At 37.6% G+C, this 25,402-nt stretch overlaps 1 protein-coding gene across 6 annotated transcripts in view; it reads right to left on the minus strand.

The window, feature by feature from the left end:
• The window catches only part of REEP3 (receptor accessory protein 3), a 104,833-nt gene that overhangs the window by 48,627 nt on the left and 30,804 nt on the right, over positions 1–25,402 (minus strand). For 5 of the 6 annotated variants that reach the window (XM_005565747.3, XM_045362110.2, XM_074002050.1 and 2 more), the window contains exon 2: positions 11,239–11,311. The exons of the other annotated variant lie outside the window; for it this stretch is intronic. In XM_005565747.3, the coding sequence (XP_005565804.3) occupies positions 11,239–11,311 (73 nt within the window). The remainder of the gene's footprint in view (positions 1–11,238; positions 11,312–25,402) is intronic. 6 annotated transcript variants of the gene reach the window in all.

Consider the following 25,402-nt stretch of genomic DNA (forward strand, 5'->3'; position numbering starts at 1 on the left):
GAACAGCTTGGACAACATAGCAAGATCTCATCTTTACTTAAAAGAAAAAAAAAGGTAAAAAAACCAAAAGAAAAATAGCCAGATACGGTGCCATGTGCCTGTAGTTGCAGCTACGGGGGAAGCCAAGGAGGGAGGATCGCATGAGCCCAGGAGTTGGAGCTTGCAGTGAGCTACGATGGCACCACTGCACTCCATCCTGGGCAACAGAGTAAGACCCTGTCTAACAAAACAAAAAGGACGGGGGTACTAAAGGTAGGAAGGATGGCTGTACATCTGCTCAAGGAGAAGGGAGACCCCAAGATACCTTCTCACTCCAGAAGCCTGTCAATGTCCCTTCTTCCCCAGGGAAACCCTTATGTTTATTCTCTGGAAAGGGTGAATCAGGGGGTTTATGGATTTGCAAATCTCCAGCACAACTGAGAGTGGGGCTAACAGGGATCTAGTAAAAGTTTATAAACTGAATGTTGAGCACCCCCAAGTCTTATTCTCCCAGTAGGACACTGGTAACCAAGTACCTTTCATAATGGAAGAGTCTTCTCTGAAGAATCTGACTGGCACAAGAGAAAATACCTAAAGATATAGACATTGATAACTTTCCAAGAAATGGTTGTTATGGGTTGAATGGTGTTCCCAAAACAGATGTGTTAAGGTCCACTCTAGACTGAATTAGGTCTTCCCAAAATTCATAGGTTGAAGTCCTAACTTCAAATGTGTCTATATTTGGAGTTAGGGCCTTTATGGTGGTAATTAAGGTTAAATGAGGTCACACTGTGAAGCTCTACTGTAGGGCTAGTGTCCTTACATGAAAAGGAAAAAGAGGAATATTTCTCGCCATGTGCACACATCAGAAAGACCATGTGATGACATATGGGAGGGTGGCTGCCTTACAAGCCAGGAAAAGAGCCCTCACAGGAAACCAACCCTGGCAGCAACTTGATGTTGGCCTTCCAGTCTCCAGAACTGTGAGAAAATAATTCCTGTTGTTCCAGTCAATCAGTCCATGGTTTTTGTTATGGTAACACAAGCTGACTAACACACAGTCCTAAACCCCAATCCCTCAGAATGTGACCTTATTTGGAAATAGGGTCATTGAAGATGTAGTTAAATGAAGATATGTGACTGGTGTCTTTTTAAGATGAAGAGACAAAACAGACACACAGAGACATGAGGGGCGAGTCCTATGTGACGATGGAGGTAGACTGTGGAGGTAGACTGAAGTGCTGGCAACAATCAGCAGCTAGGAATTCACAAGGAATGATTCTCCTCAACAGGTTTCTGAGGGAGTGTGGCCCTGTCAATATCTTATGAAATTAATGACTTCGAGCCTCCAGAAATTGTGAGACAATACATTTCTGTTGTTTTAATCCACACTGCTTGTGGTACGTCCTTATGGCAGCCATAGGAACATATACGATGGTCTAGTCAGATCACTCTACAGTGAAGATCACATTCAACAAGCCCTTTCATGGGCACAGAGCTCCAGGCAGATTTTCATTATTATCCTAAAAACTGAGCAGAGAACCAGAGATCATCCAACATTTGAGGAAATTATACATGAAAAACAGAGGCTGAAACAAACGTAAAACGAATTCAAAGGAAAGACGATGTAGAAAGCAGAAAATGTCCGGCTGGGTGCAGTGGCTCAAGCCTGTAATTCCAGCACTTTGGGAGGCCGAGACAGGCAGATTACCTGAGGTCAGTAGTTAAAGACCAGCCTGACCAACATGGAGAAACCCCATCTCTACTGAAAATACAAAATTAGCTGGGTGTGGTGGCACATCCCTGTAATCCCAGTTACTTGGGAGGCTGAAACAGGAGAATAGCTTGAACCCTGGAGGCAGAGGTGGCGGTGAGCCAAGATTGCACTATTGCACTCCAGCCTGGGCAACAAGAGCAAAACTCCGCCTCAATAAATAAATAAATAAATAAATAAATAAATAAATAAGAACATGTCAGTCATATTCTCAGGAATTAAGCACATAGGTGCAGAAATTAAAAGATCAATTGAAGAGTTAGAAGGTAAAACTGAGAAACTCAATCAGAAAGTAGAACAAAAAGAGACAGGAAAGAGAAGGGAAAAGATTAAAAAAAAATTGGAGAATCAGTCCAAGTGCCTTATAAATGAATAAAAGGAATTCCAGACAGAACAACAGTGAAAATGGAGTACAGAACAGTATTAAAGAGATAATTTTAACCAAATTTCTCAGAGCTGAAGCAAAAAGGATTCCCAGATTAAAAGGGACTACTGAGGATTTAGCAAAATTGATTATAACGGATTCATGCACCAAAGCATATCATCATGAAATTTTAAAACAACAGGAAAATAGAAAATATCCCACAAGCTTCCTGAATGGGGAGAAAAACAGGTAAGAATCATAATGGCTTCAGCCTTCTCAACAGCAATACCAGAAGTTAAAGACAATGAAGAAATGCTCCCAAAATTCTGAAAGAAAATGATTTCCAACCTAGCATCTCAAGCAATTGACCTCTTGGGGGCCAGGTGCGGTGGCTAACGCCTGTAATCCCAGCACTGTGGGAGGCTGAGGCGGGCAGATCACGAGGTCAGGAGTTCAAGACCAGACTAGCCAATATGGTGAAACCTCATCTCTACTAAAAATACAAAATTAGCCACGCATGGTGGCACATGCCTGTAATCTCAGCTACTTGGGAGGCTGAGGCAGAAGAATTGCTTGAATCCGGGAGGCAGAGGTTCCAGTGAGCCAAGTCACCCACTGCACTCTAGCCTGGGCGACAGAGCGAGGCTGTCTCAGAAAAAAAAAAAAAAGAAATTGACTCTCATTATAGACTTCTCAGGAAGGATGCATTTTATCAAAATGAAGAAATTAAGTAATTAAGAAATCAGAGAATCCAAAACAAGAACTAATCTGGAATGTCTAATGGAGGGGAATGCACTGAGAAGAAATGCACAGAACTCTAGGAAAGTGTGGGTCTGGATACACAGTAAGAACAGAGAATACTACACAAATGAAACAAGATAGCGAATAACACCAGAGTAAAGAATGGTAATGGCAGGACACTGTAGAGATCAGCTGTGAATAGTGTTTACATAATGAAAATGATAGTATGACAGGTACTATTATGTTTAAGGTACTGATATAAATGCTTTATGTGCATTCATATAATATAATGAAATAATATATTCATTATTTACTACTACTTACTGATTAGAAAATTGAGGCACAGAAAGGTCAAATAACTTGTCCAAAGGCACAGCTAGTAATGGGTAGGGCTAGGATGAAACCTAGGGAGCCTGTTTCCAGACATTGTGCACTTTAGCTCTATATTCGATTGCTTCTAATTTTGTCTAAATAATATAAATATTGAATATTGAGCTAACCAAATTATACTGCAATGATTCTGGGAAGCTATAAGAACAGAGAAATATGCATGTGTATAGTGGCATTGGGTAACTGCTAAATCATCTTTCATAGAAGGAAGTTAACTCATGACGTCCATCTGAAAAATTAAGAAACAGCAGAGTAAGCATGTTATTTGGAATATGGCAATAAATGCTAAAAGATTCAGATAAAAGAATTTGAAGTAATTGCCTCTAGAGAGTTAGACATAGGGACGGGAGCCTGGGGAACTATTGTTTTCCATAATAAGTCTTGTAACTAATTGACTTTTTACATTATAAGTAAATACTGCTTTGATAAAAATAAAAACTAAATTAGAATAGAAAATACACAGACAAGCAAGCAGCCTGACAAAACGAATTTTCAGTAAAAATACCATCATAATTAGTAGACTAATCTCTAAACTTTCTAAATTATTAAAACCCTTAAATGAAATGAATACTTTTTATCAAAAATATCAAAAGATACCTAGGAAACACTTCTTGAGAACAAATAAAAGTTCTTTAGTATGTTTTTCCCCTTCTATTTCTACTCTAAAGTTAGTAGACAACATCAGATTTCATTATCAATAAGATCTGCAGAACTGGCATATTTGTTCTATATTTGTGGTAAATTTGTTCATTTTCATATCACCTAAATTGTTGAAATTAGGTCACTTTCAAAAACCAAGTCAGCAGACTTTTAGAGGGCCATTTCTAGGCCTTTTAAAGAGTAATCTCCCAGTTTTTCCTGTTCTTTGTTCTTGCTCACAGTAAATCTCAGAACCAAATGTCTGATTTTGATTTGTAAGTGCTGTTAGCCAATCTTTTCATTGCTGCTTTCTCCAGCATTCTTAGAATAAGAACACTGGTTTCCTAGAAAAGCTACAGCAATTACACATGACTTGGAAGTAAACACTCTATTTTCAAGTCATGAGATGGAATGAGCCTGAAAAAATTTGCAAAACCATACTAATTCTTCAGTAAGTTTACATTTCAATTACTGCAAGACTGAAAGTCTTTAAGTAGGCCATATCAGCCACACTATGCAGGAAATTATATCCTAGGAAAGCTCTGTTTTAAAAATAGGCAAAGGAAGAAAGGAAGGTTGCCAAAATACACAGTACTTTCCATTTGTTTTGATTTGAACACAGCATCTGTTTTATCAGGTGCAATCTACCATTTGCAGGCTTAAGGGGAATGGTAGTAGTTAGGGTGGGAAGAAGTAAATTAACTGAAAATGTTTGCTTTCTGAAAATAATTTTGAAGTAGAGAGCAGTGGAATTTAGGTCATAACCAAATACCACAAAGAAACTAGGTTTTGGGATAAATGTTAAGACTGGATTGTATTCTCCCTAACCCAGCAGAATCAAAGCTGGTAAACTACATCAATCCACTTAAGAAATGTACATGCTATTAAGCACAATATTTGATGTCTACTTAAAAGTCAACTTTTCTCATTTATTTATTCAAGAAATATTGAGTACCTATTATCAGCAGGTACTGTTCTAAGTACAGGCATATAGCAATTAATAAAACAACAAACCACTTCCCCATGGAGTTCATTCTGGTGGGAACACAAACATATACAAATAAAGAACATAACATCTGATACTATAAGGTGCTATTAAAAACATAACAGGGCAATTTAAGAAGGTTAATTTTACTAAGAAAATACCATGTATAAAACAAAGCAAATTTAGATAGGATTACTGTATAGGAAAACTTTATGAGGACAGAGTTCTGATAAAACTGTTAAGAGTCAGTTTAACAATGAGAACACATGGACACAGGGAGGGGAACATTACATACCAGGGCCTGTGGGAGGGTCGGGGGCAAGGAGAGGGAGAGCATTAGGACAAATACCTAATGCATGCAGGGCTTAAAACCTAGGTGACGGGTTGATGGGTGCAAACCACCATGGCACATGTATACCTATGTAACAAACCTGCACGTTCTGCACATGTATCCCAGAACTTAAAATATAATTAAAAAAAAAAGTCAATTTAAATCAGATGGCTAAGTTTAGGACTTAGCCTTGCACTGGGTGCAAGCAAATAATGTTCAAAATTTTTGTCAGAGTAAAACTAGATTGGAAATACTTAGAAGACTGTCAAGATTTAAGGGATTTTCTTTATTTTTTTTTTCAAAGGAGGAACTTTACAGAATTTTCAAAAACTTGTATTTCATTTTGAACCTCTTTGTTCACACGTGATTTCAACGCTGGTGGGTCCTGCCCTGGTAAGCTGCCTGATTGTCCTTCTTGGAAAATATCTACATGGCTGTGGCCCATGAACGTCCAGCTTTGAATTAATCAGGTGCACATTCACTGGCTGGTTGTGAAGGTTGTTTCAACTTTTACATGAAGCTAGAATCTTCACCTGTGTTTCCAAAGGCAGCATGGTAGAATAGAATGAATAAAATACTAGAAACAGAAGATCTCTGATCTGGTACCATTTCTGTCTTTATAATCCATGTGACTCCAGGTAAATTCACTTCTCTAAGCCTGTAATACTGGAATATTTTCTATGCCAACTTCATAGGACTGCAGTAATAATCAGTGAGATATTATTGGAGTAGGCAGAAAAATGCCCTCTCTCCCCTAAAGATGTCTGTGTCTTAATCTCCGGAAACTGTAAATATGTTAGGTTACACTGTAAAGGAGAAATAAGGTTGCAGATGAAATTAGGGTTGCTTATCAGCTGACCTTGAAATGGGAAGTTTATCCTGGATTAATCAGGTGGGCCCAATGTAATCACAAAAGTCCTCATAAGTGGAAAAGAAGGCAGAAGAGAGAACCAGAGAGAGAGCATCATGAAAAGGTCTCAGTCCAACATTGCTGGGTTTGAGGATGGAAGAATAAAGCCGTAAGCCAAGGGATGTGGGCAGCCTGCAGAAATTGGAGGAGACAGGGAAACAGACTTTCCTCTAAACCCTCCAGAAGGTGCGAGGCTGTGAACTCATTTTAGGTTTCTGACCTCTAGGACTGTAAGAGAATAAATTTATGTTGTTCTAAGCCAGTAAGAGTGTGATAATTTGTTTCAAAAAATTATCTTATCCAGGGTAGCAAATGAAAACAATAGACAAAAGTACTTTGAAACTGGTAGGAAATCATATAAATGGAAAATATTATTATTCCAAGGTGACATCTCAACTTAGTCTCTCTAGCAGCCTCCCCGGGATCCCACCACCCCACCCGAGGGTCTCACTCTGTCTGTCATCCAGGCTGGAGTGCAGTGGTGCAATCAGGACTCACTGCAGCCTGGACCTCCCAGGCTCAGGTGATCCTCCCACCTCAGCCTCCTGAGTGGCTGGAACTACAGGCACACACCACCACCATGCCCTGCTAATTTTTGTGTTTTTTGTAGATACGGGGTTTCACCATGTTGCCCAGGTTGGTCTCAAACTCCTGGGCTCAAGAGATCTGCCTGCTTCAGCCTCCCAAAGGGCTGGGATTACAGGTGTAAGCCACTGCACGAGGCCTCTCTAGCAGCCTTGATAGCAGGCAGTATGGTTGCTGGGAGGTCTTTCCCTGTCAAAGGCAGATGCCCTGTCCTTGTTTCAGTGCCTGACCATTTATTTTGCTTTTAGTTCTCATTTTATTTGTGAAGTAGAGTTGATTACCATGTAATTATCAAACCAGTTCTAGCCACCTGCCTTTCACCTTCCCTAGTTTCTCCTCAATTACTCATTATTCTGGTCTTCTCAAACGGATGGTTAAGAAAACCTTTTTTCAGGGTACTAGGCTTAATACCTGGGTGATGAAAGAGTCTGTACCACACACCCCCATTACACAAATTTACCTATATAACAACCTGCCCAAACCCTAAACTTACAATCAAAGTTACATAAAAACAAATGCTTTTCAGAATCATAGTATTACTGCAAAATTATGTACAGATAATTCCAGCTTTATTAATGAGAATTCTCTAAAAACAACTGTGCAAAGCTGTATGCTCACTATGTAACTAAATATACACATATACATATATCTCAATACATATCATGTTTATAGTTTTCTCATCAGTTTGAATGCAATGGATTCTCTTCCATGGCTTAAATTATCTTCACACTTGATCTTAGCCAAAGTGCCAAGAAGCAATTAAATTATCTTTATGAAGTTGAATAAAAATTTCAGGGTTAGACCATCCTTACTAATCCCCAATTTACAAAATAATCTAGTAATGAAAATCTGAGTGTTGTATCAAGGGTAATAAGACACACAAATTCTTGTTTTTAAGTCTTTTTTTTGTTGTTGTTTTTAAGTCTTTAAAAATTAACATTCACAAAGTTGAATTGATGCACAACATTTATAAATGGATTAATCTTTCTGATTTTTATTTTATTATTATTGTATTTTTTTTTTTTTGACACAGGGTTTCATTCTGTTGTCCAGGTTGGAGTGCAGTGGCGGGATCATGGCTCACTGCAGTCTCCATTCCTGGGCTCAGGTGATTCTCCCACTTCAGCCTCTCCAGTAGCTGGGACTACAGGCATGCGCCACCATACCCAGCTAATTTTTATATTTTTTGTAGAGACAGGGTTTCACCATGTTGGTCAGGCTGGTCTCAAACTCCTGGTCTCCAGTGATCCACCCGCCTTGGCCTCCCAAAGCGTTAGGATTACAGTTGTAAGCCACTGCACATGGCCAAACCTATTTTTTATTACAGTTTATTTACTATTTTTATATTTCTTATTGCTATCCCTTTACCTTTGACTTTTAGGGATGGTATTTCTGTGCTTACTGATAATATCCTCAAGTTATTAGAGCTTCGCATCTAAACATTTTAAATTTGTGCTTAGCTTTTTTCCTAAAAGAAAAAAAAAAAGCAGATTTGGGAGAAAAGATGGGAGAATACCGTAAGCACAAATATATATACAATGCACACACACACAGCAGCACACCAAATTATTATATATCCTGGGCTTCTGGAATGCTTTCTAGGTGAAGTGGGCCCAATGTTGAGAGACACAATAATCTGTACTTCAACTGTACATTGAATTAGATTTAAAAAAAAATCTAATTTAGTAACAATATAAAAAAGATTCCAAATAGGGAGATGGTTCCCATTTATTAAGCACTGGCCAGAAGTAGATTCTTCAACTCATATTTTCATGGTGTTTGGAAATTATGGCCAACTCTTACTTTTATCTTCCAAAAGATAATTCCAATTAAAATATCACACAGTAGGGCAGTGTTGTCTATGGGATTTTACAAGGCTGTAAAAGCACTACTATGTTACTGTAAGTATATTAATAATACAATAATGAAAACAATAGGCAAAAGTACATTATTTGACAGTAATTTCATGTCACTGAAGATAGTAAAAAAAAATTTGGGAGTTGGGCACCGTGGCTCATGCCTGTAATCCCAGCACTTTGAGAGGCTGAAGTAGGTGGATAACCTGGGGCCAGGAGTCCAAGACCAACCTGGGCAACATAGTTAAGACCCCGTCTCTATGAAAAATAATAAAAAAAAATTAGCTAGGCATGGTGTACAGGGCTGCAGTCCCAGCTACTCAGGAGGCTGAAGTGGGAGGATCGCTTGAGCCCATGAGGTCCAGGCTACAGTGAACTATGATGGTGCCACTGCATTCCAGCTTGGGTGATAACAGCAGGACCCTGTCTCAAAAAAAAAAAAAAAAATTCTGGGTTGTATTTCAGGGTTAGGGGCTTTTCTCATTTCTTTATTTCTAGTGATTAGTATTTCATTTTATAAAAGTATTAGTTGGCCGGGCATGGTGGCTCACGCCTGTAATCCCAGCACTTTGGGAGGCCGAGGCGGGTGGATCCAGACGAGGTCAGGAGATCCAGACCATCCTGGCTAACACAGTGAAACCCCATCTTTACTAAAAATAGAAAAAAATTAGCCGGGCGTGGTAGCGGGTGCCTGCAGTCCCACCTACTCAGGAGGCTGAGGCAAGAGAATGGCGTGAACTCGGGAGGCGGAGCTTCCAGTGAGCCAAGATCGCGCCACTGCACTCCAGCCTGGGTGACAGAGCGAGACTCCGTCTCAAAAAAAAAAAAAAAAAAAAAAAAAATTATTAGTCTATGACTTACTGGAAAAACAAAAGTGGTCTTGTACCACAGGCAGCTTGAGAAGCACTGTTAACAGACGCGCTGGCATCTAGAAACTAATGTGTGCCAGCACTGTAAAACAACATGCAAAGTATTTACTCCAACTTATATTAAAATATGAACCTTCAAGCCATGTATAAAATGAACTTAAATTACCAGGACTTAATATGGTTCCATCTCTTAAGATTAATTTCACCAATCCTAGGTCCAAAAGATACATATAATAAAAGGATAGAAAAATTTCAGAGCCCAACTACGTAACTTATTAACCTCTGCCAGATATATTCCACCATTTTGACTTGTATTAATATATACTTCACTTTAGAAGTTAGTTTTATATACAAGAGAAAAAAATAACTGTAAAAGTTTAATAAAATGAGTTAGTTATAAAAGTTTCAGAGTCTATCCCTTCCTCCCACCCCCAAAAACCCTGAAAATATAAAGAATCATGATCTAATCCCTGATCATTTGACCAACTGGATGACAAGACTATCATCCAAGATTCCTTACAAAGAACCACAGCTATACATCCCAAAGAATCAAACGTAGGTGCTCAAACAAATCCTTGTATGTGAATGCTTGTAGCAATACTATTCATAATAGCCAAAAGACAGAACAATTCATATGTCTGTCAACAGATGAATGGATAAGCAAAATGTCATATATCCATATAGTAGAATGTTACTCAGCCATAAAAAGGAATGTAAAACATTCGAAATAAAATACATACTAAGATATGTATGAACCTTAAAAACACGCTGAGTGAAAGAAGACAGACACAAAAGGTCACATATTATATGATTCTATTTGTATGAAATATCCAGGATATGTAAACACATACAGACAGCAGATTGGTGGTTGTCAGTGACTTGGGCACAGGGTTTTATTTGGAGTGATGAAAATATTTTGGAACTAGAGTTGTATTATATTGTATTATATATACGTGTAATATTGTGAATGCATCAAATGCCTCTGAAATGGTTAATTTTATGTTATGTGAATGTCACCTCAATTTTAAAGAAAGAGTCATAGTTATTGATGTGCTGTTATCTCAGTATTGACTGCTTATCCTGTTGATTACCACCACCAATACAATATGCTTTTGCTATTCTCTAAAAATTCACTCCATCACACATACCAAACTATATCAGGATTTATAGGTGGGGAAGGCCATTTACTATTACATAGTATGAATAAAATGGGAAATGAGGAGAACTTCAGAAATGATAAAAAATAAATATTAGTGACAGAAAAAGAAAATTAGGGAATAGGGAAGAGGAAACTAAAAACAAAGAAATACTGAGGACTCATCGCAAATCAGAACGAAACCATTACAAATGAAGTCTGACTCCAGAAGGAAAAAAGATGGCAGTTGTCAATGGTGATGGAGTATCTGTATATTTATATAGATTAGAAAGTGATGAAATACCTAAAAAAGAAGAAAAAGGCTTTGGGGCCAGAGAGATATTCTCAATGTACCTATAAATTTATAAGGCAAAAAGTCCCACAACTCTCCTCCCCAAGTCAAACAAACAAAAGTTCTCCAACCCCTTATTACACGGGAATTTATAGACTAAATCAAGACCTATTCAGTTACTCATCTTGGGAACCATATACTTATTTTTATTGAAACTCCACTTTGGGGTTATCTTCAAAGATTTTTAAAAAGATTAGTTTTGTTACTTCACATTCATAACACCTTTTAACCCAAAACGTTACTCCAGCCGTTTCTCTTAATAGCAGTTTTTCAGTGTGTATCATTAAAATATTAAACTCAGATTAATCACTCATAAAACTATACTTACATATTCCTTCACGTTTTTTGTTTTCACAGCTTTGTATGAATAATATGCAGGATAAAGCATTCCAAACACCAGCCTAAAAGTAAAAAAAAATGAGAATACTGTTCAAACACAACAATGCCCTGCAGAAAGGCTGATCCATTTTACATTCCTATACATTGCCGATCATCAGCACCATCGTTAGGGAAAAAAACAAAACAAAACAACAACAACAGAAAAAACTTTTGCGAGCTAAATAGGAGAAAAACAATAACTTTATAGCTATTTTAATGTGCATTTCTCTTTTTTTTTTTTTTTTCTGAGACAGGGTCTCCTGTCGCCCAGACTGGAGTGCAGTGGTGTGGTATCAGCTCACTGCAGCCTCCGTCTCCCAGGTTCAAGCGATTCTCATGCCTCAGCCTCCCGAGTAGCTGGGATTACAGGCGTGTGCTACCATGTCTGGCTAATTTTTGTATTTTCAGTAGAGACAGGGTTTTGCCATGTTGCCCAGGCTGTCTCAAACTCCTGAGCTCAAGCAATCTGCCTGCCTCCGCCTCCCAAAGTGCTGGGATTATAGGCACAAGCCACAGCACCCGGCCTAATGTGTGTTTCTGAATACCAGTAAATTTGAAATTTTTCAAGTGCTGACTGGCCTTTTGATGAGTATATGATAACTTTTTGTCTATTTGTTTTCTGTTGTTTTAAATGGCCATTTTTGGAGAATATTTTACAGAAAAGTTGGAAAGACAGTACAGATAGTTCCCATATACTCCATATCCAGTTTCCCCTATTATTAACATCTTATATTGGCATGGTACACTCATTGCAATTAATGTACCAGTGCTGACTTTTGTTTATGAATTAAACTTTATTTAGGTTTCCTTAGTTTTTACCTAGTCTCCTTTCTCTGTTCTAGGATAGTACATTACACTCAGCTGCTCTCTTAGCTTTTTTGGCTGTAAATTTCTCAGACTTTGTTTTTTTTCACCTTGGCAGTTTTCAGGCATGCTGGTCAAGTATGTTGTAGGATGCTTCTCTATTCATTCTAATCATGATTAGAGTGAGATATGGGTTTTTGGGAGGAAAACCACAGAGGTCAAATGCAATTCTTATCACATTATATCAAGGACACAGTCTATCAACCTGACTTATCAGTGCTGTTAGTCTTGACCACCACACTGAAGTAGGGCTTTGTCAGATTTTGCTGCTACTCTTTTTTGTTCACTTTTTAGTACTGTATTATTTGGAAAGAAGTCACCATGCACAGCCCATGCTTGAGTGGGGAGTTATTCTGTACACCTTGAGAGTGGAGTGTCTACATAAATTCCAGATAATTTAGTTGGAATTCTGCATGGGAGACTTGTGTATTCTTCCCCAGTATCAGTATGGATTAATGGATATTTATTTTATACACTGGGTTATAATCTAGTGTTACTTTATTTTGTTGCTCAAAGTTTTGGCCATTGGGAGATATTTCAGTTAGCCTCTGTGTCCCTTTGACATATCTCCATTGTTGTGAGGGTTTTTGAGTACTTTGTTACTTTTTGGTACTAAGTGATGCTCCAGGCTCATCTTGTATACAGTAGTCCCCTGTTATCTGCAATTTTGCTTTCTGCAGTCTCAGTTACCTGCCGTCAACTTCAGTTTGAAAATATTAACTGGAAAATTTTGGAAATAACTCATAGGTTTTAAATTGCATGCTATTCAGAGTACCATAATGAATTCATGCGTGATCTTGCTCTATTCTGCCGAGAATGCAAATCATCCCTTTGTTCAGTGTATTCATGCTGTATACATTACCTTCCCTGTAGTCGCTTATTCTTAGTAGCTGTTTTGGTTATCAGATAAAAAAAAATACGGTATACATAGGCTTTGGTGCTATCCATGGTTTCAGGCATCTACCAGGAATCTTGGAACATATTCCCCTCTGATAAAGGGGAATTCCTGCCCCATTCCTGGCATCAGCCATTTCTACAAGGAGCCCCAGTTCCTTTTATTGGAGAACAGTATTTGAAACCAAGATCTGGGAGTTAAGTGTGCTCATTGCTACTGGAATGTTGTTGATTCTAGGTCCTTGTCTATTTTACATGTTAATCAATATTTTTGTAGGTTATTATCTTTTGATTTAATTTACGAATTTTGCAGAAATGCATGCATATTGTATTAGTGTGCTAGGGCTACCCTGACAAAATACCACAGACTGGGTGGCTTCAACAACAAAAATTTGCTTTCTCACAGTCCTGGAGGCTACAAGCCCAAGACCAAAATGTTGGCAGATTTGGTTTCTTCTGAGGCCTCTTTCCTTGGCTTGTAGCCTTCTAGCTGTGTCCTCACATAATGGCCCCTCAGTTTGTGTGTGTGGCCTAATCTCTTCTTAGAAGGAAGCCAGTCATACTGGATTAAGGCCTTTCCTAAAGACCATACCTGATCTTAATCACACCTTTAAAGAACTTAACTCCAAATGTCATCACATTCTGATGCACAGGGGTTAGGACTTCAATATATGAATTTTGGGGAGACAGAATTCAGCCCATAACACATATATATTTGTGAACCTTTAAAGTAAGTGTTTGCATTTACGTAAGTCTTTCTTACACTGCAGCAAATATTTACATCTCTCCATATTTTTAGTTCATTTATAGTTAGTTTGTTTACCGACTGATTGACTGATTGGTGCAGAGGGTAGTACATGCCTGGTAGCTTCCTTATCCATCGGTTTGGGGCTTATGTCAACAAGTCACAGGAAGAATACCAAGTCTTCTCTTGCTTGGGATTTTATACTTACCAACTAGAGGCCACATCATTAACAATCTCTGCCTTAAGGCCGAGAGCAGCAGCTCATGCCTGTAATCCTAGCACCTTGGGAGGCCGAGGGGGACGGACTACCTGAAGTCAGGAGTTCGAGACCAGCTTGGCCAACATGGGGAAACCCTGTCTCCACTAAAATACAAAAATTAGTGGGTATGGTGATGTGTGCCTGTAATCCCAGCTACCCGGGAGGCTGAGGCAGGAGAATCGCTGGAACCTGGGAGGCGGAGGCTGCAGTGAGCTAAGATCGTGCCTGGGCGACAGAGTAAGACTCCATCTCTAAAAAAAAAAAAAAAAAATCTCTGCCTTATTTAACAATATTACCTGTGAAAGCGACTTCACTAAAGTGCCAACCCCCAGACTCTGGATACAGGATTTTTAGCTGTGCCACAAAGCTTGGGGCTTTTCAGTTTAACTTAGCATCCCCACTACCCCTCCATTGCACAGGAGCTTTTCAGTTTAGAGACATCTAAGAAAACAACTAACTAGGTGTAAACAAGAACAAAATTCCCAGTCTGCTGTGTGTTCATCCACACTGCTTACACTAGATATAAACCCAAAGTTATGTTTTACATATTCAAGCTAATTATTTTAATTCACTTTATATTTCCCTTTAGAACTTGGATACAATCAAAGTATTATCTTCTGTATTCCCATACAATCTAGTACCATCAGATTTACATTCAATGTGGGATTCTTCACTTCTATCACTGAATGGGGCTTTGATACCTCCTTCCCCCAGTACAACATTCTTCCCAGTCTGTAACCTACTCCTGGTGGTTCTCCCTTGGTGAGAGTACATGCATCCATTCTCTTGTTTTATTTTCAAACTCGTGGCCAATAATACATTTGGGCTCATGCCATCTCATCGGACTTACTGAATAGTTTCCCAACACATTCCTCTATGTCCATTGTCAGATCAGTCTTTCTAATATACCTGCAGCACTGCCTCACTTAAAGACTTCACTAGCGGGCCTCCTCACCCCTTGCTGGCCAGCCCGTCTGGGGGCGGCATCAGAACATAATTTGAAAAGCACTGCCTTATATAAACCATCTGTTTCAACATGGTTTCCTCAATATGCCTCTTTATTTCTACTTCAATCTTGGAGCGTCTGCTTCATGCCTGGATTGCCTCCCTCCCTATCTTTCTTCCTCTTCTTTCTTCCCATTCTTTATTTCCTTCCTTAATTAAAACACATATTTTTCTTCAAGATCTACCCTTCCTCCATAAACTTCTAAATTACCGCTATTTTGCATGTTAGAAGAATTTGTCAGGAATTTGTCAGGACTAGTCATTTTCCATTTAATATATTCATTTTAGATTGCTTGACATATTTCTTAAATGTATGTAACTGGCTTCCAAAGCAGATCATTTTCTCTCACATAGGAAGGATTTGGTGCTAGTTGATACTGTACATATATGTGCTTTGCCTTTATTTTTTAACTTCTGTATTAAAGAGAGTAAGTCAAACAAATAAACAGAATACCCTTAACACCTCTTTCTTGTAAGAGTAGAAAGTAGAAAACAATAATGCATTTCATTTGGAACATGGTTAAGATTGAATGTCTTAGTGACCAGTGGGACAATTTTTAAGGACTGCTACTATTAATATTTTATTACTGCTCCAACTGAATATTACAGAGAATTTATTATTAATAACTGTAATATTTTCTAGGGTTTTGGGGGGCTTGTTTTCTTTAACACTGGGGTCTACTGTAGATGTCTGCAGCCTGGGAGGTTGGGCATAAAGCCAAAGCATGAGCACAGTGTGTAAAATCAAATAAAGTATATTTTACAAGGCCACCTACAAGATAAATGGAGGGCTTATAAAGGGAATATTTGCTACAAGTAAAATTCACTTCTATTGAATATTGCTTCAGTTATAGAGACAGGAAGAAATAGTTACTCCTTTCCTCTTTGCCTCATTCCCATCTAAAGAGGGGGAATTTTGTCAAAATAAGATTCTGTTCACTCCACTAATGTAAAGTTGACTTTTGAAATGTACGAATGCTGACTATGTTGAAAAACCTGCACTATTTTAAAAGATGAAAAATAAAACCACTTACGGGAATGCAGTAGTGGGAGATGGTCCTCATATCATTTTCAGATACGGAAAATACTTACAACAGCTATTTTCTAGACAGATATTCAGACATAATTCATCCTTAACCAAACAAGTCTGATATATATCTCCCAAATGCTTTAAGAAACCATTAAAAAGTATAAATAATGGTTTAATAACAAAACTGGTCAAGAGTTAATTTACATCTAAACAGGTTACAAAGCACTAATATCAAGGATTTAATCTGTTTTTAATCTATTCTTCTTGTCATTCTTTTAAAAAAGTATTATGAAAAACAAAAATATATAGAAATAGAATATGAATATAATAAATCTCCATATGCCTATTACCTAGTTTTAAGAATTATTAACAGTGAGCCCTTCTTTTCCAGATTTTTTCTATATTTTTAAGAATCATTACTTGTAAACATAATTAACATATTTTAAAAACAATATTTTATAACATCATTAGAAGATAATTTAAAACATAATTAATACCTTAGAGCATATAGAGATTTTTATCCTGCTGTTTCACGCAATGCTACATTATCAGCATAACTGATTTCACAGATGCAAAGACTGAGGCTTAAAAAGGTAAGAAACTAACCCAAGGTCATACAATTTGTAAGTCTGTCAGCTGCATTCAAAGCCAGGCACTCTCACCCCAGAATCCACACTTCAAATCTCTACTTCCTAATGATATTTTCCTAGAAGTGAAATAACTGGGTCAAAGGTCTGAAATTTTGAAGGTCCTCTGCCAATGTGCTCTTTAGAAGGGTAACACCTATACATATTCTTACCAAGAATGTATGAAAATATCAATTTAAGGACTATTTAAAAAAATAAGATAAGAAAAAAGTCAACAGATGAATTAAGTAAAAGAGTAGCGAACAGACATTCTTTTCAAAAGATGAATTGTATTTCTAAGGTAATAAGGTATGGATTAGAACAATTATGCAGTGTATAAATCACTACTAAAATGGAAAAAAATCCATAAATACCATAGTTAGTAGTGTTAATAATTAATTTCTGAACTAGCTAAATTTTCCCCTGAAATTTTCTTTAGATTATAAATTCCCTCTCTAATATGATAAAAGAATTTAAATTGTACCTTGTTAAAAATAAATATAACAAATAATTTATTGCTGATAATCTACATATTACTAAATGTAATATGACCACACTTACACAGGAATTACTTGGCCAAATTCTCCTTATTTCATGGCTTTCAGAATCATGCTTCCAAACAACAAAAAAATGTAATTACAGTGTTCTATTAGATGAAAGGACAACAAACAACTCAATGAGACTAGAGATAAACTAAAATAGGATAGCTAATATTAAACAAAATAAACTAGAGGATCAAAAATGGGAATGATGGAAGACACGTCCCAAGCTCAATAGAATGAATTAGTCGCAATTCACACACACACACACACACACACACACACACACACACACACACACACACTAAATACACTCTCAAAAATCAATACAAAATACAGCACTCCAGCCTCTTTTTAAAAACTATTTTTTATTTTATTTTTTTGAGACAGTCTTGCTCTGTCGCCTAGGCTGGAGTGTAGTGGCATGATCTTGGCTTATTGCAACCTCTGCCTCCTGGGTTCAAGCGCCACCATGCCTGGCTAATTTTTGTATTTTTTTTTTTTGGCGGGGGGGTCTTGCCATCTTGGCCAGGCTGGTCTTGAACTCCTGGCCTCAAGCGATCTGCCTGCCTCAGCCTCCCAAAGTGCTGGGATTGCAGGTGTGAACCACTGTGCCTGGCCTCCAGCCTCTTATTGAAGAGTATAAACTCCGTTAGTAATCCAGTTTATACTAGAGATGCCATCTAAGACCAATAAAATTTACATAAGATGTGAAGTAAGGATGGCAAAGATGCAGAGGTAACTGTGCTACTCCCCATTCTTGTGATCAAGTCAGAGATTGCTAGGCATTCCCTACGTTTGTTTCTGCTGACCCTGGTCTCAGAATCCTTGTCAACACAGCACCATAACCTCACACTAACCAAGAACAGGAGCTAGGTAAACCTATCTGTCATCTTTTGCCAACATTGTTCTAAATCTTTATTCCTTTAGGTGATGTTATTCTAACTTGATTACTAGGTTATAATCCTGAACTATTACACCTGTCCCCTTTGGCGGGAAAATCATACTACATTCTTGATTTTTTGGAAGTATATTATAATAATCTGCTCTATAAAATCCATAAGAAGTAAGAGAAATACAGCACTATTTTATTAGTCAGTATTCCTATATATGAAATTTCATGTGAGAGATTTACTCTGAAATTCAGTACAATGCAATGCTTAGCTTTCTTTGAGAAACTGATGTCTTCCTTCCATCTGAAAAGAATTATACTATTTCTTGTTTCCCTCCACGGGTTGCCAGGAAACTCAGAATCAAATCTGTTGTTCTACTATACCAACACTTGCGGTCCTCAGAATTGGCATATTTATATTTGTAATTCAGAGATTTTTATTTTCTTTGATTGCTATTTTCTAGTCTCAATTCTCTTATTTTTCTTTATAATTTAAAATATCAATTTGGTTAAAAAATTCTCAAATCATTTGAAAGAACATAACAGAGCATAAATAGTTAAAATGTAGTAGTCAGTGCAATTAAGCACAAAATGCAGCTCTAAGGTGTCAGGCAAACCAAGAAAAGGTCCCCAACCCTGTAACACATCAAAATCACCTGGATAGCTGCTTCTTTGTTATTCATAAATTTAACATAGGTAATTAATTTAAACAATAGAATAAGGAAGAAAACGCTAAGCAAAAGCCCCCCATTTTGAAACAGTGGCATTTCCCAAAGATAAGCATGGCAACAGTTTATTTGGTATCCTAACAATAAGTCATACATATAAAATTTATTAAAGACAAAGGTAAATAGTGAAAAATTCATTATTTTCTAATTGTATTTATTCCTAATTATTTTACTCCTAATTATTTATTTATTCCTAATAATTTTACTATGCTCTTCAAGTTATGTACATCTATCTGTATGGCGGAAATACTAGAAATACTAAGTGTGCTGTGTGCATTTCTTTCCAGCTCCACATTTAGTGAGGTCACACTGGGAGTTTGAACTAGGCTATTGTAGGGAGTATTTTACATCATAGAAATTAGCAAATGGTATGAATCAGTCCTCTTTCCCTCAGTTGTCAAGCATTACCAGCACACCACTGCCTACATGGGTTTTGGCCAAGGGAAACTATAGTATGTTTTTATTGGGAGGACAATGGAACACTATACATAGGGAGAATTCACAGAATTTAGTGAAATCAAAAAGGCAGCCCATTATAACAACCAAGTTTTCTGGCTTGACCCTGGGATCAAAAACAAGCAAACAGAAAACAAAACAAAACAAAACCCCCACCAATTTTAAAAATGGTTTCATGTAAAATTAAGAAAGAGGGCAAATTTTTCTGTCATTTATAGTAGTTCACTCCAATTCTCTTTGAGTATTAGTTCTCTAATATTAATACAGACTGTAGTGAATTTAAAACACAGAATCATAGGCCAGGCATGGTGGCTCACGCCTGTAATCCCAGCACTTTGGGAGGCCAAGATGGGCAGATCCCTTGAGGTCAGGAGTTCGAGACCAGCCTGACCAACATGGTGAAACCCTGTCTCTACTAAAAATACAAAAAAATTAGTCAGGCATGGTGGCCCGCGCCCGTAATCCCAACTACTTGGGAGGGTGAGGCAGGAGAATCACCTAAACCTGGGAAGCAGAGGTTGCAGTGAGCTCTGTTGCAGTGGGCGACAGAGTGAGACTCTGTCTCAAATAAATAAATAAAAAATAAAATAAAATCAGAATCTTAATCTCAATGAGGAATCCCAGAAATAGTCTATAAACAATGGTTTTCTGAGTTTTTTGCAAGGTAATATTTTTCCCCCAGGGGAAATGTTTCTTAGGAACTTCATAAATAAAGAGATAAATGCAATTAACAGGTTCCTAAGACAACTTAATTTCATTGACTGTAGAGTCCTCTGACGAATTCTAAACCCTTGAGAATTATTTGAAAAGCACCCCTTACAAATGGTTCAATAGTTCCCAAACCTGTCTATGTATAAGAATCAACTGGGAAGGAGGATTTTTGGCAGTAGGGCTCAAGGATCTGAATTTCTAAATTCTGCATCTTCAACAAACCAATGTGTGACAATATTACGCTTATTTTGATGTTGGATTAAAACTGATTATGATTAAGCAAAATGTTGTCAGTATAGTATGCTGGTTTCAGTCTAACTGGATTTTTTAAAGTAATGTGAAAGTGATTATAGGTTATCTTGAGTTTTGCCACACTCTATCCTTCACTTAGATGCAAAAATAAATGTAAGACATCATGATAAAAGAGAGAGTTACAAAGAGTAAACTAAAATGACAACAACTTAATACATCTTTCAAAATAATAAATTTGTTCCTGCTTAAGACCAAATGATCACAAGTAGTGCAAAGTCTACTAATAACCAAGGTACCTGTGTATATTCTCCCTGTGATAAACTTCCTACTTGAGTTATTCTGCCACTGCAGCCATCAGGAAGCAAAAGTTCATGCATGATCACTACCAAAATAATATGTAACTTTGGTCTTACAGAAATTTTAAGAAAAAGAAATTTGTTGCTAAAAATCCCTGCTAGCAGAGAATTCCCATTTAGCAAAACAATGGCTAAGTGACTAAACCTTAAAGAAAAATATGAAAATTACATACAAGGAGAAAGAGTCAAACTCATGGGGAAAACAACAACAACAACAACCCCAAATTCTGAATTCTATAACCAAAGGTTCACGTTTAAAACCACGAAGGAGAGAAAAAGACAGTGGAAATTCCTTTGAAAGACTTTGTTTTTCATAATAGTCATCAAAAGCTATGAAGCTTGGAATTTTCATGTTACAGCTAAACTTAGCTAAATTGGAGCTACACTTCTAATTTTACTCCAGAGCCTATAATTTCTACTCGAAAAGGAAAGGTAAAGATGAAACTAGAGGGGAAAATAAATCAAGCTACAGCAACTCAGACTTGAACTTCCTCATCTCCTCACTCTCTCCCCACTAGCCACACCCCACTACAACCACAAGGGTCTACGATGTGGTAGACCCCAACAAAAAAATGTTTAGAAGAATGCTGAACTTGGAACACAGTACACTGTAGAACCAAGGGCTATAAACCCTTGAAGCACTCCAGTAACTCAGCATCCTGTGGGTAGAGTACCACAGAATGGCTCATACGGCTGAAAGAAGACAATGGTCCCTACAATCTACAGCACTCCACAGTTTTCCAGCTGCAATTTTTCCATCCTGATTGTCATTACACACAGAAAATTCATAGGCGAGGTAGGTGTTATTGTTCTAGTTCTACAGATGATGATAAAAGGCTCAGAGAGATTAATGATCTTATGAATTAAGTACCCAGCAAGTGTTAAAGCCAAAACATAGAGCTTCTAATTTGAAGACCTGTGCTCTTTCCTCTATACCAAAAAACTCTCCTCCAAACAAAACTTGTATTGCAAACAATGTATAGCTCATAGCAGATCCCCAATATTAACAGTTCAATGATGTCAATATTCCAAAGTTCTCTAAGCAATTGTAATTCCACAGGCATAATACTGTCATATATAAAAAAGATATGAGACCCATTTGCTGATTGTATACTAAATCTACATAAAGGAATATCCATGTCTTTAATCAACAACCACCATACCCTTTAATTCCTATCAAATGATTACTCATCATCTGACCAACTCCTGATTCCTGAGTAACTCTTGACTCAGAGGAATTGTTTATGTAGCCCCTTCAGCACAGGATGTGTAAAACCCGAACTTACCATTAGCCCCACTGACTTAACGTGAAAGTTCAATTGCAATCTAAAGTTTTTTGTTTGTTTTTTGTTTTTTTTTTTGAGACGGAGTCTTGCTCTGTCGCCCAGGCTGGAGTGCAGTGGCGTGATCTCGGCTCACTGCAAGCTCCACTTCCCAGGTTCATGCCATTCTCCTGCCTCAGTCTCCCGAGTAGCTGGGACTACAGTCACCCGCCATCACGCCTGGCTAATTTTTTTTGTATTTTTAGTAGAGACGGGGTTTCACTGTGTTAGCCAGGATGGTCTCGATCTCCTGACCTCGTGATCTGCCCACCTTGGCCTCCCAAAGTGCTGGGATTACAAATAGGCATAAGCCACCGAGCCCGGCCAATCTAAAGTTTTTAAAGAAAGCTTCTGGTGAAGAAAAAACATGTACGAACAATTGTGAAAACGTTGCAAAAAAAATTTCCTCTCTTGAAATACACTCCTCTCTACAAATTAAAGGAAGATGAGTAAGGAAAGCCATAAACACAAATTCTACCCTATTCTGTGCAACTCTTTCAGTATCACATGACCACAAAGTGAACTTCTCTAAACTGAACTCAGATATAAAATTCTGGCCAAGCCTTCCCACAGAACATTCATACCTAACGTACAGTCTAAACTACAGTCACCTCCAGGCACTTCACCAATGAGCACGAAAATGCTTCACTAGGTGAATTTAATATTTCACTTTCAAACAATCTTTTAACTCTCCATTAAACAGTAACAGGTATCACTGATGGCATACTACATGTCAAGGTGCTGTGTTTTTCTATCACTAGGGACACATCAGTGAACTTGCTATCGCTTTTTAATTAAAATTAAATTTGTGATGATTTGGAAAGCAAAACATTCTATTTTCAAATTTCTTAAACCACTTCCTTCATTCCATTTATTCAAATCACTCTAATACCTCCAGGATCTCCAACACAGTAATTTTTTCCCATGCCACTCCCTGTGGCTAGAACAATCTTGCTCTTCATGTTGTGAGCTCTCCCTCCTCTCAGAGCCATACTGCCTATTTACTGTTTTTCATTAACGAGGGTTTAAAAAAAGGTTTGGTCTTCTTATTTTGTAAAGTAAGTGAATAGTAACAGAAATTTTATTACAGAAGTAACAACCAGAACATAAAAATTAAGCCATTCTAAAAGCATTTATGAGTATTCTCCATGTTCTCTTGAGATAGTCAACTGACAGAGAGAATGTCTAAGTACTTTCTTACTACAAGAAAATCAGAGAGGTGGGAACTTTATTTCTATCTAGGACAACCTGATAAAAAAGAAACAAACATGTGCCACAAGAACTACACTACCATCTAATTTAATTCTGACATCACTAATTACAGCACAAAACCAGCAGGCTGGCTGCTTGGCACTAGCAAGCCCCCTGCATCTAATGAAACGTCACTCAAGGGCAGTCTGGGATGATCCTACTTGAGAAATGGTATAATCTCCACCAATCCTAACTTTACTACTTTTTTCCTCCCTAAAGAAACATATACAAGTGATTACATGAAGGGCAGTCTGGTATATCAACTGAAAAGAAGGGGTGTTAAAATTCCTCATCATGAGGGCACTGTTCTGCTAGGGAGATAAAAGAGAAATGACAGTAAGATGCAATGCTATTTGATTGGATTCTGCATCAAAAACAATAAGCACGTAGCTACACAAGGCACTACCTGGGCAACCTGGGTATTCTGGATATGAACTACTTTAGTAGGTATTAATAGTTTATCAACGTTTTTTCTCTCTCTTTCTCTCTCTCTCTCTTTTAGATGGGAGTCTCGCTCTGTGGCCCAGGCTGGAGTGCAGTGCCGCAATCTCGGCTCACTGCAAGCTCCGCCTCTTGGGTTCACGCCATTCTCCTGCCTCAGCCTCCCGAGTAGCTGGGACCACGGCCGCGCGCCACCACGCCCAGCTAATTTTTGTGTGTTTTTTTTTGTATTTTTAGTAAACACGGAGTTTCACCGTGTTAGTCAGAATGGTCTCGATCTCCTGACCTCGTGATCCGCCCGCCTCGGCTTCCCAAAGTGCTGGGATTACAGGCATGAGCCACCGTGTCCCGCTCCAATGTTATATTTCTTAAGTGGTATTTGTCTTGTGACTATATAAAATAATGCCTTATTTAGGAGATATAATAAGACAGAAATGCCATAATGTTGGCCACTTACTCCTTTAAAATAAAATTTTAATTTTAGAACAGTTCTGCAGAAACATTGTGAAGATAGTACAGATCCCATAAACTCCACACCCAATTTCTCTTATTCTTAAAATTTTACTCTGGTATGATACATTTGCCACAATTAAAAAACTAATAATAATATATCATTATTAATTGAAGTCCATACTTTATTCAAATTTGCCTGGTTTTTCCTAAGGTCTTGTTTCTTTTCCAGGATCCCATCTGGGATCCCATCCATTTACCATATTATGTTTACTCATCATGTTTCCCCAGGCTCCTCACAAAGTTTCTCAAGCCTGACTTTTGATAACCATGATAGTTTTGAGGAGTGCTACTTAAGTATTTTTTAGAATGTCCCTCAATTAGGGACATTTGTCTGAAATTTTTCTTAAGATTAGACTCAGGACATGGGTTTTTGGGAGAAATATCACGAAGATGATGTGTCATCTTCGTGATATTCTCTTTTTCTCATGTGAAAAACACAAGAAATATTGTATTTCATTATATATCAAGACATATATAGTATCAACATAACTTATCACTGATGATGAACTGGGTCACCTGGCTGAGGTAGTACATGTTAGGTGAAGTTACTGATGCCCCTCCCCAGATTTACATACCACATTTTTTGGCAGAAAGTCACTTATGTACAGCCTATACTTAAGGAGTGGGGAGTGATGCTCTATTTCCTTGAGGGCGGAGTATCTACATAAATTATATGGATTCCTTTGCAGGAGAGATTTACCTATTCTCCTGTATTCATTTATTTATGTGAGTATGGACTCATGATATTTATTTTATGCTTTGGGTGGTATAATCCAATACTACTTTATTTTGCTGCTCAAATTGTTCCAGATCTCCTTGGGTCATTGGGATCTTTCTCAACTGGCTCCTGTGTCCCTACGACATACCTACATTGGTTTTATTTTGTTTGAGCACTTCTTTACTTTCTGGCACTACAAGATGTTGCAGGCTCATCATGTGTATTTCCTGCCCATTCCTAGAATCAACATGTCTCTAAGGAGCCGTTATTCCTGATGTTGGAAAATGGTATTTGAAACCAAGATCTGGACACTAGCTGTTCTTGTGCTACTGGAGTGTTGCTGATTCTAGCATCAGTTTTATATGTTAATTGTCTGTTTTATATGTTGTTATTTTTATAGATTGTTACCTTTTGATTTTGTTTATAAATTTTGCTGAAGTGTATATATTGTATATTTGTGAACCTTTATATTAAATAACTTTGCATTGACTTTTCTACATTGAGAGCCAGCA

Source organism: Macaca fascicularis, chromosome 9, assembly GCF_037993035.2.
Source record: "Macaca fascicularis isolate 582-1 chromosome 9, T2T-MFA8v1.1".
NCBI lineage: Eukaryota > Metazoa > Chordata > Mammalia > Primates > Cercopithecidae > Macaca > Macaca fascicularis.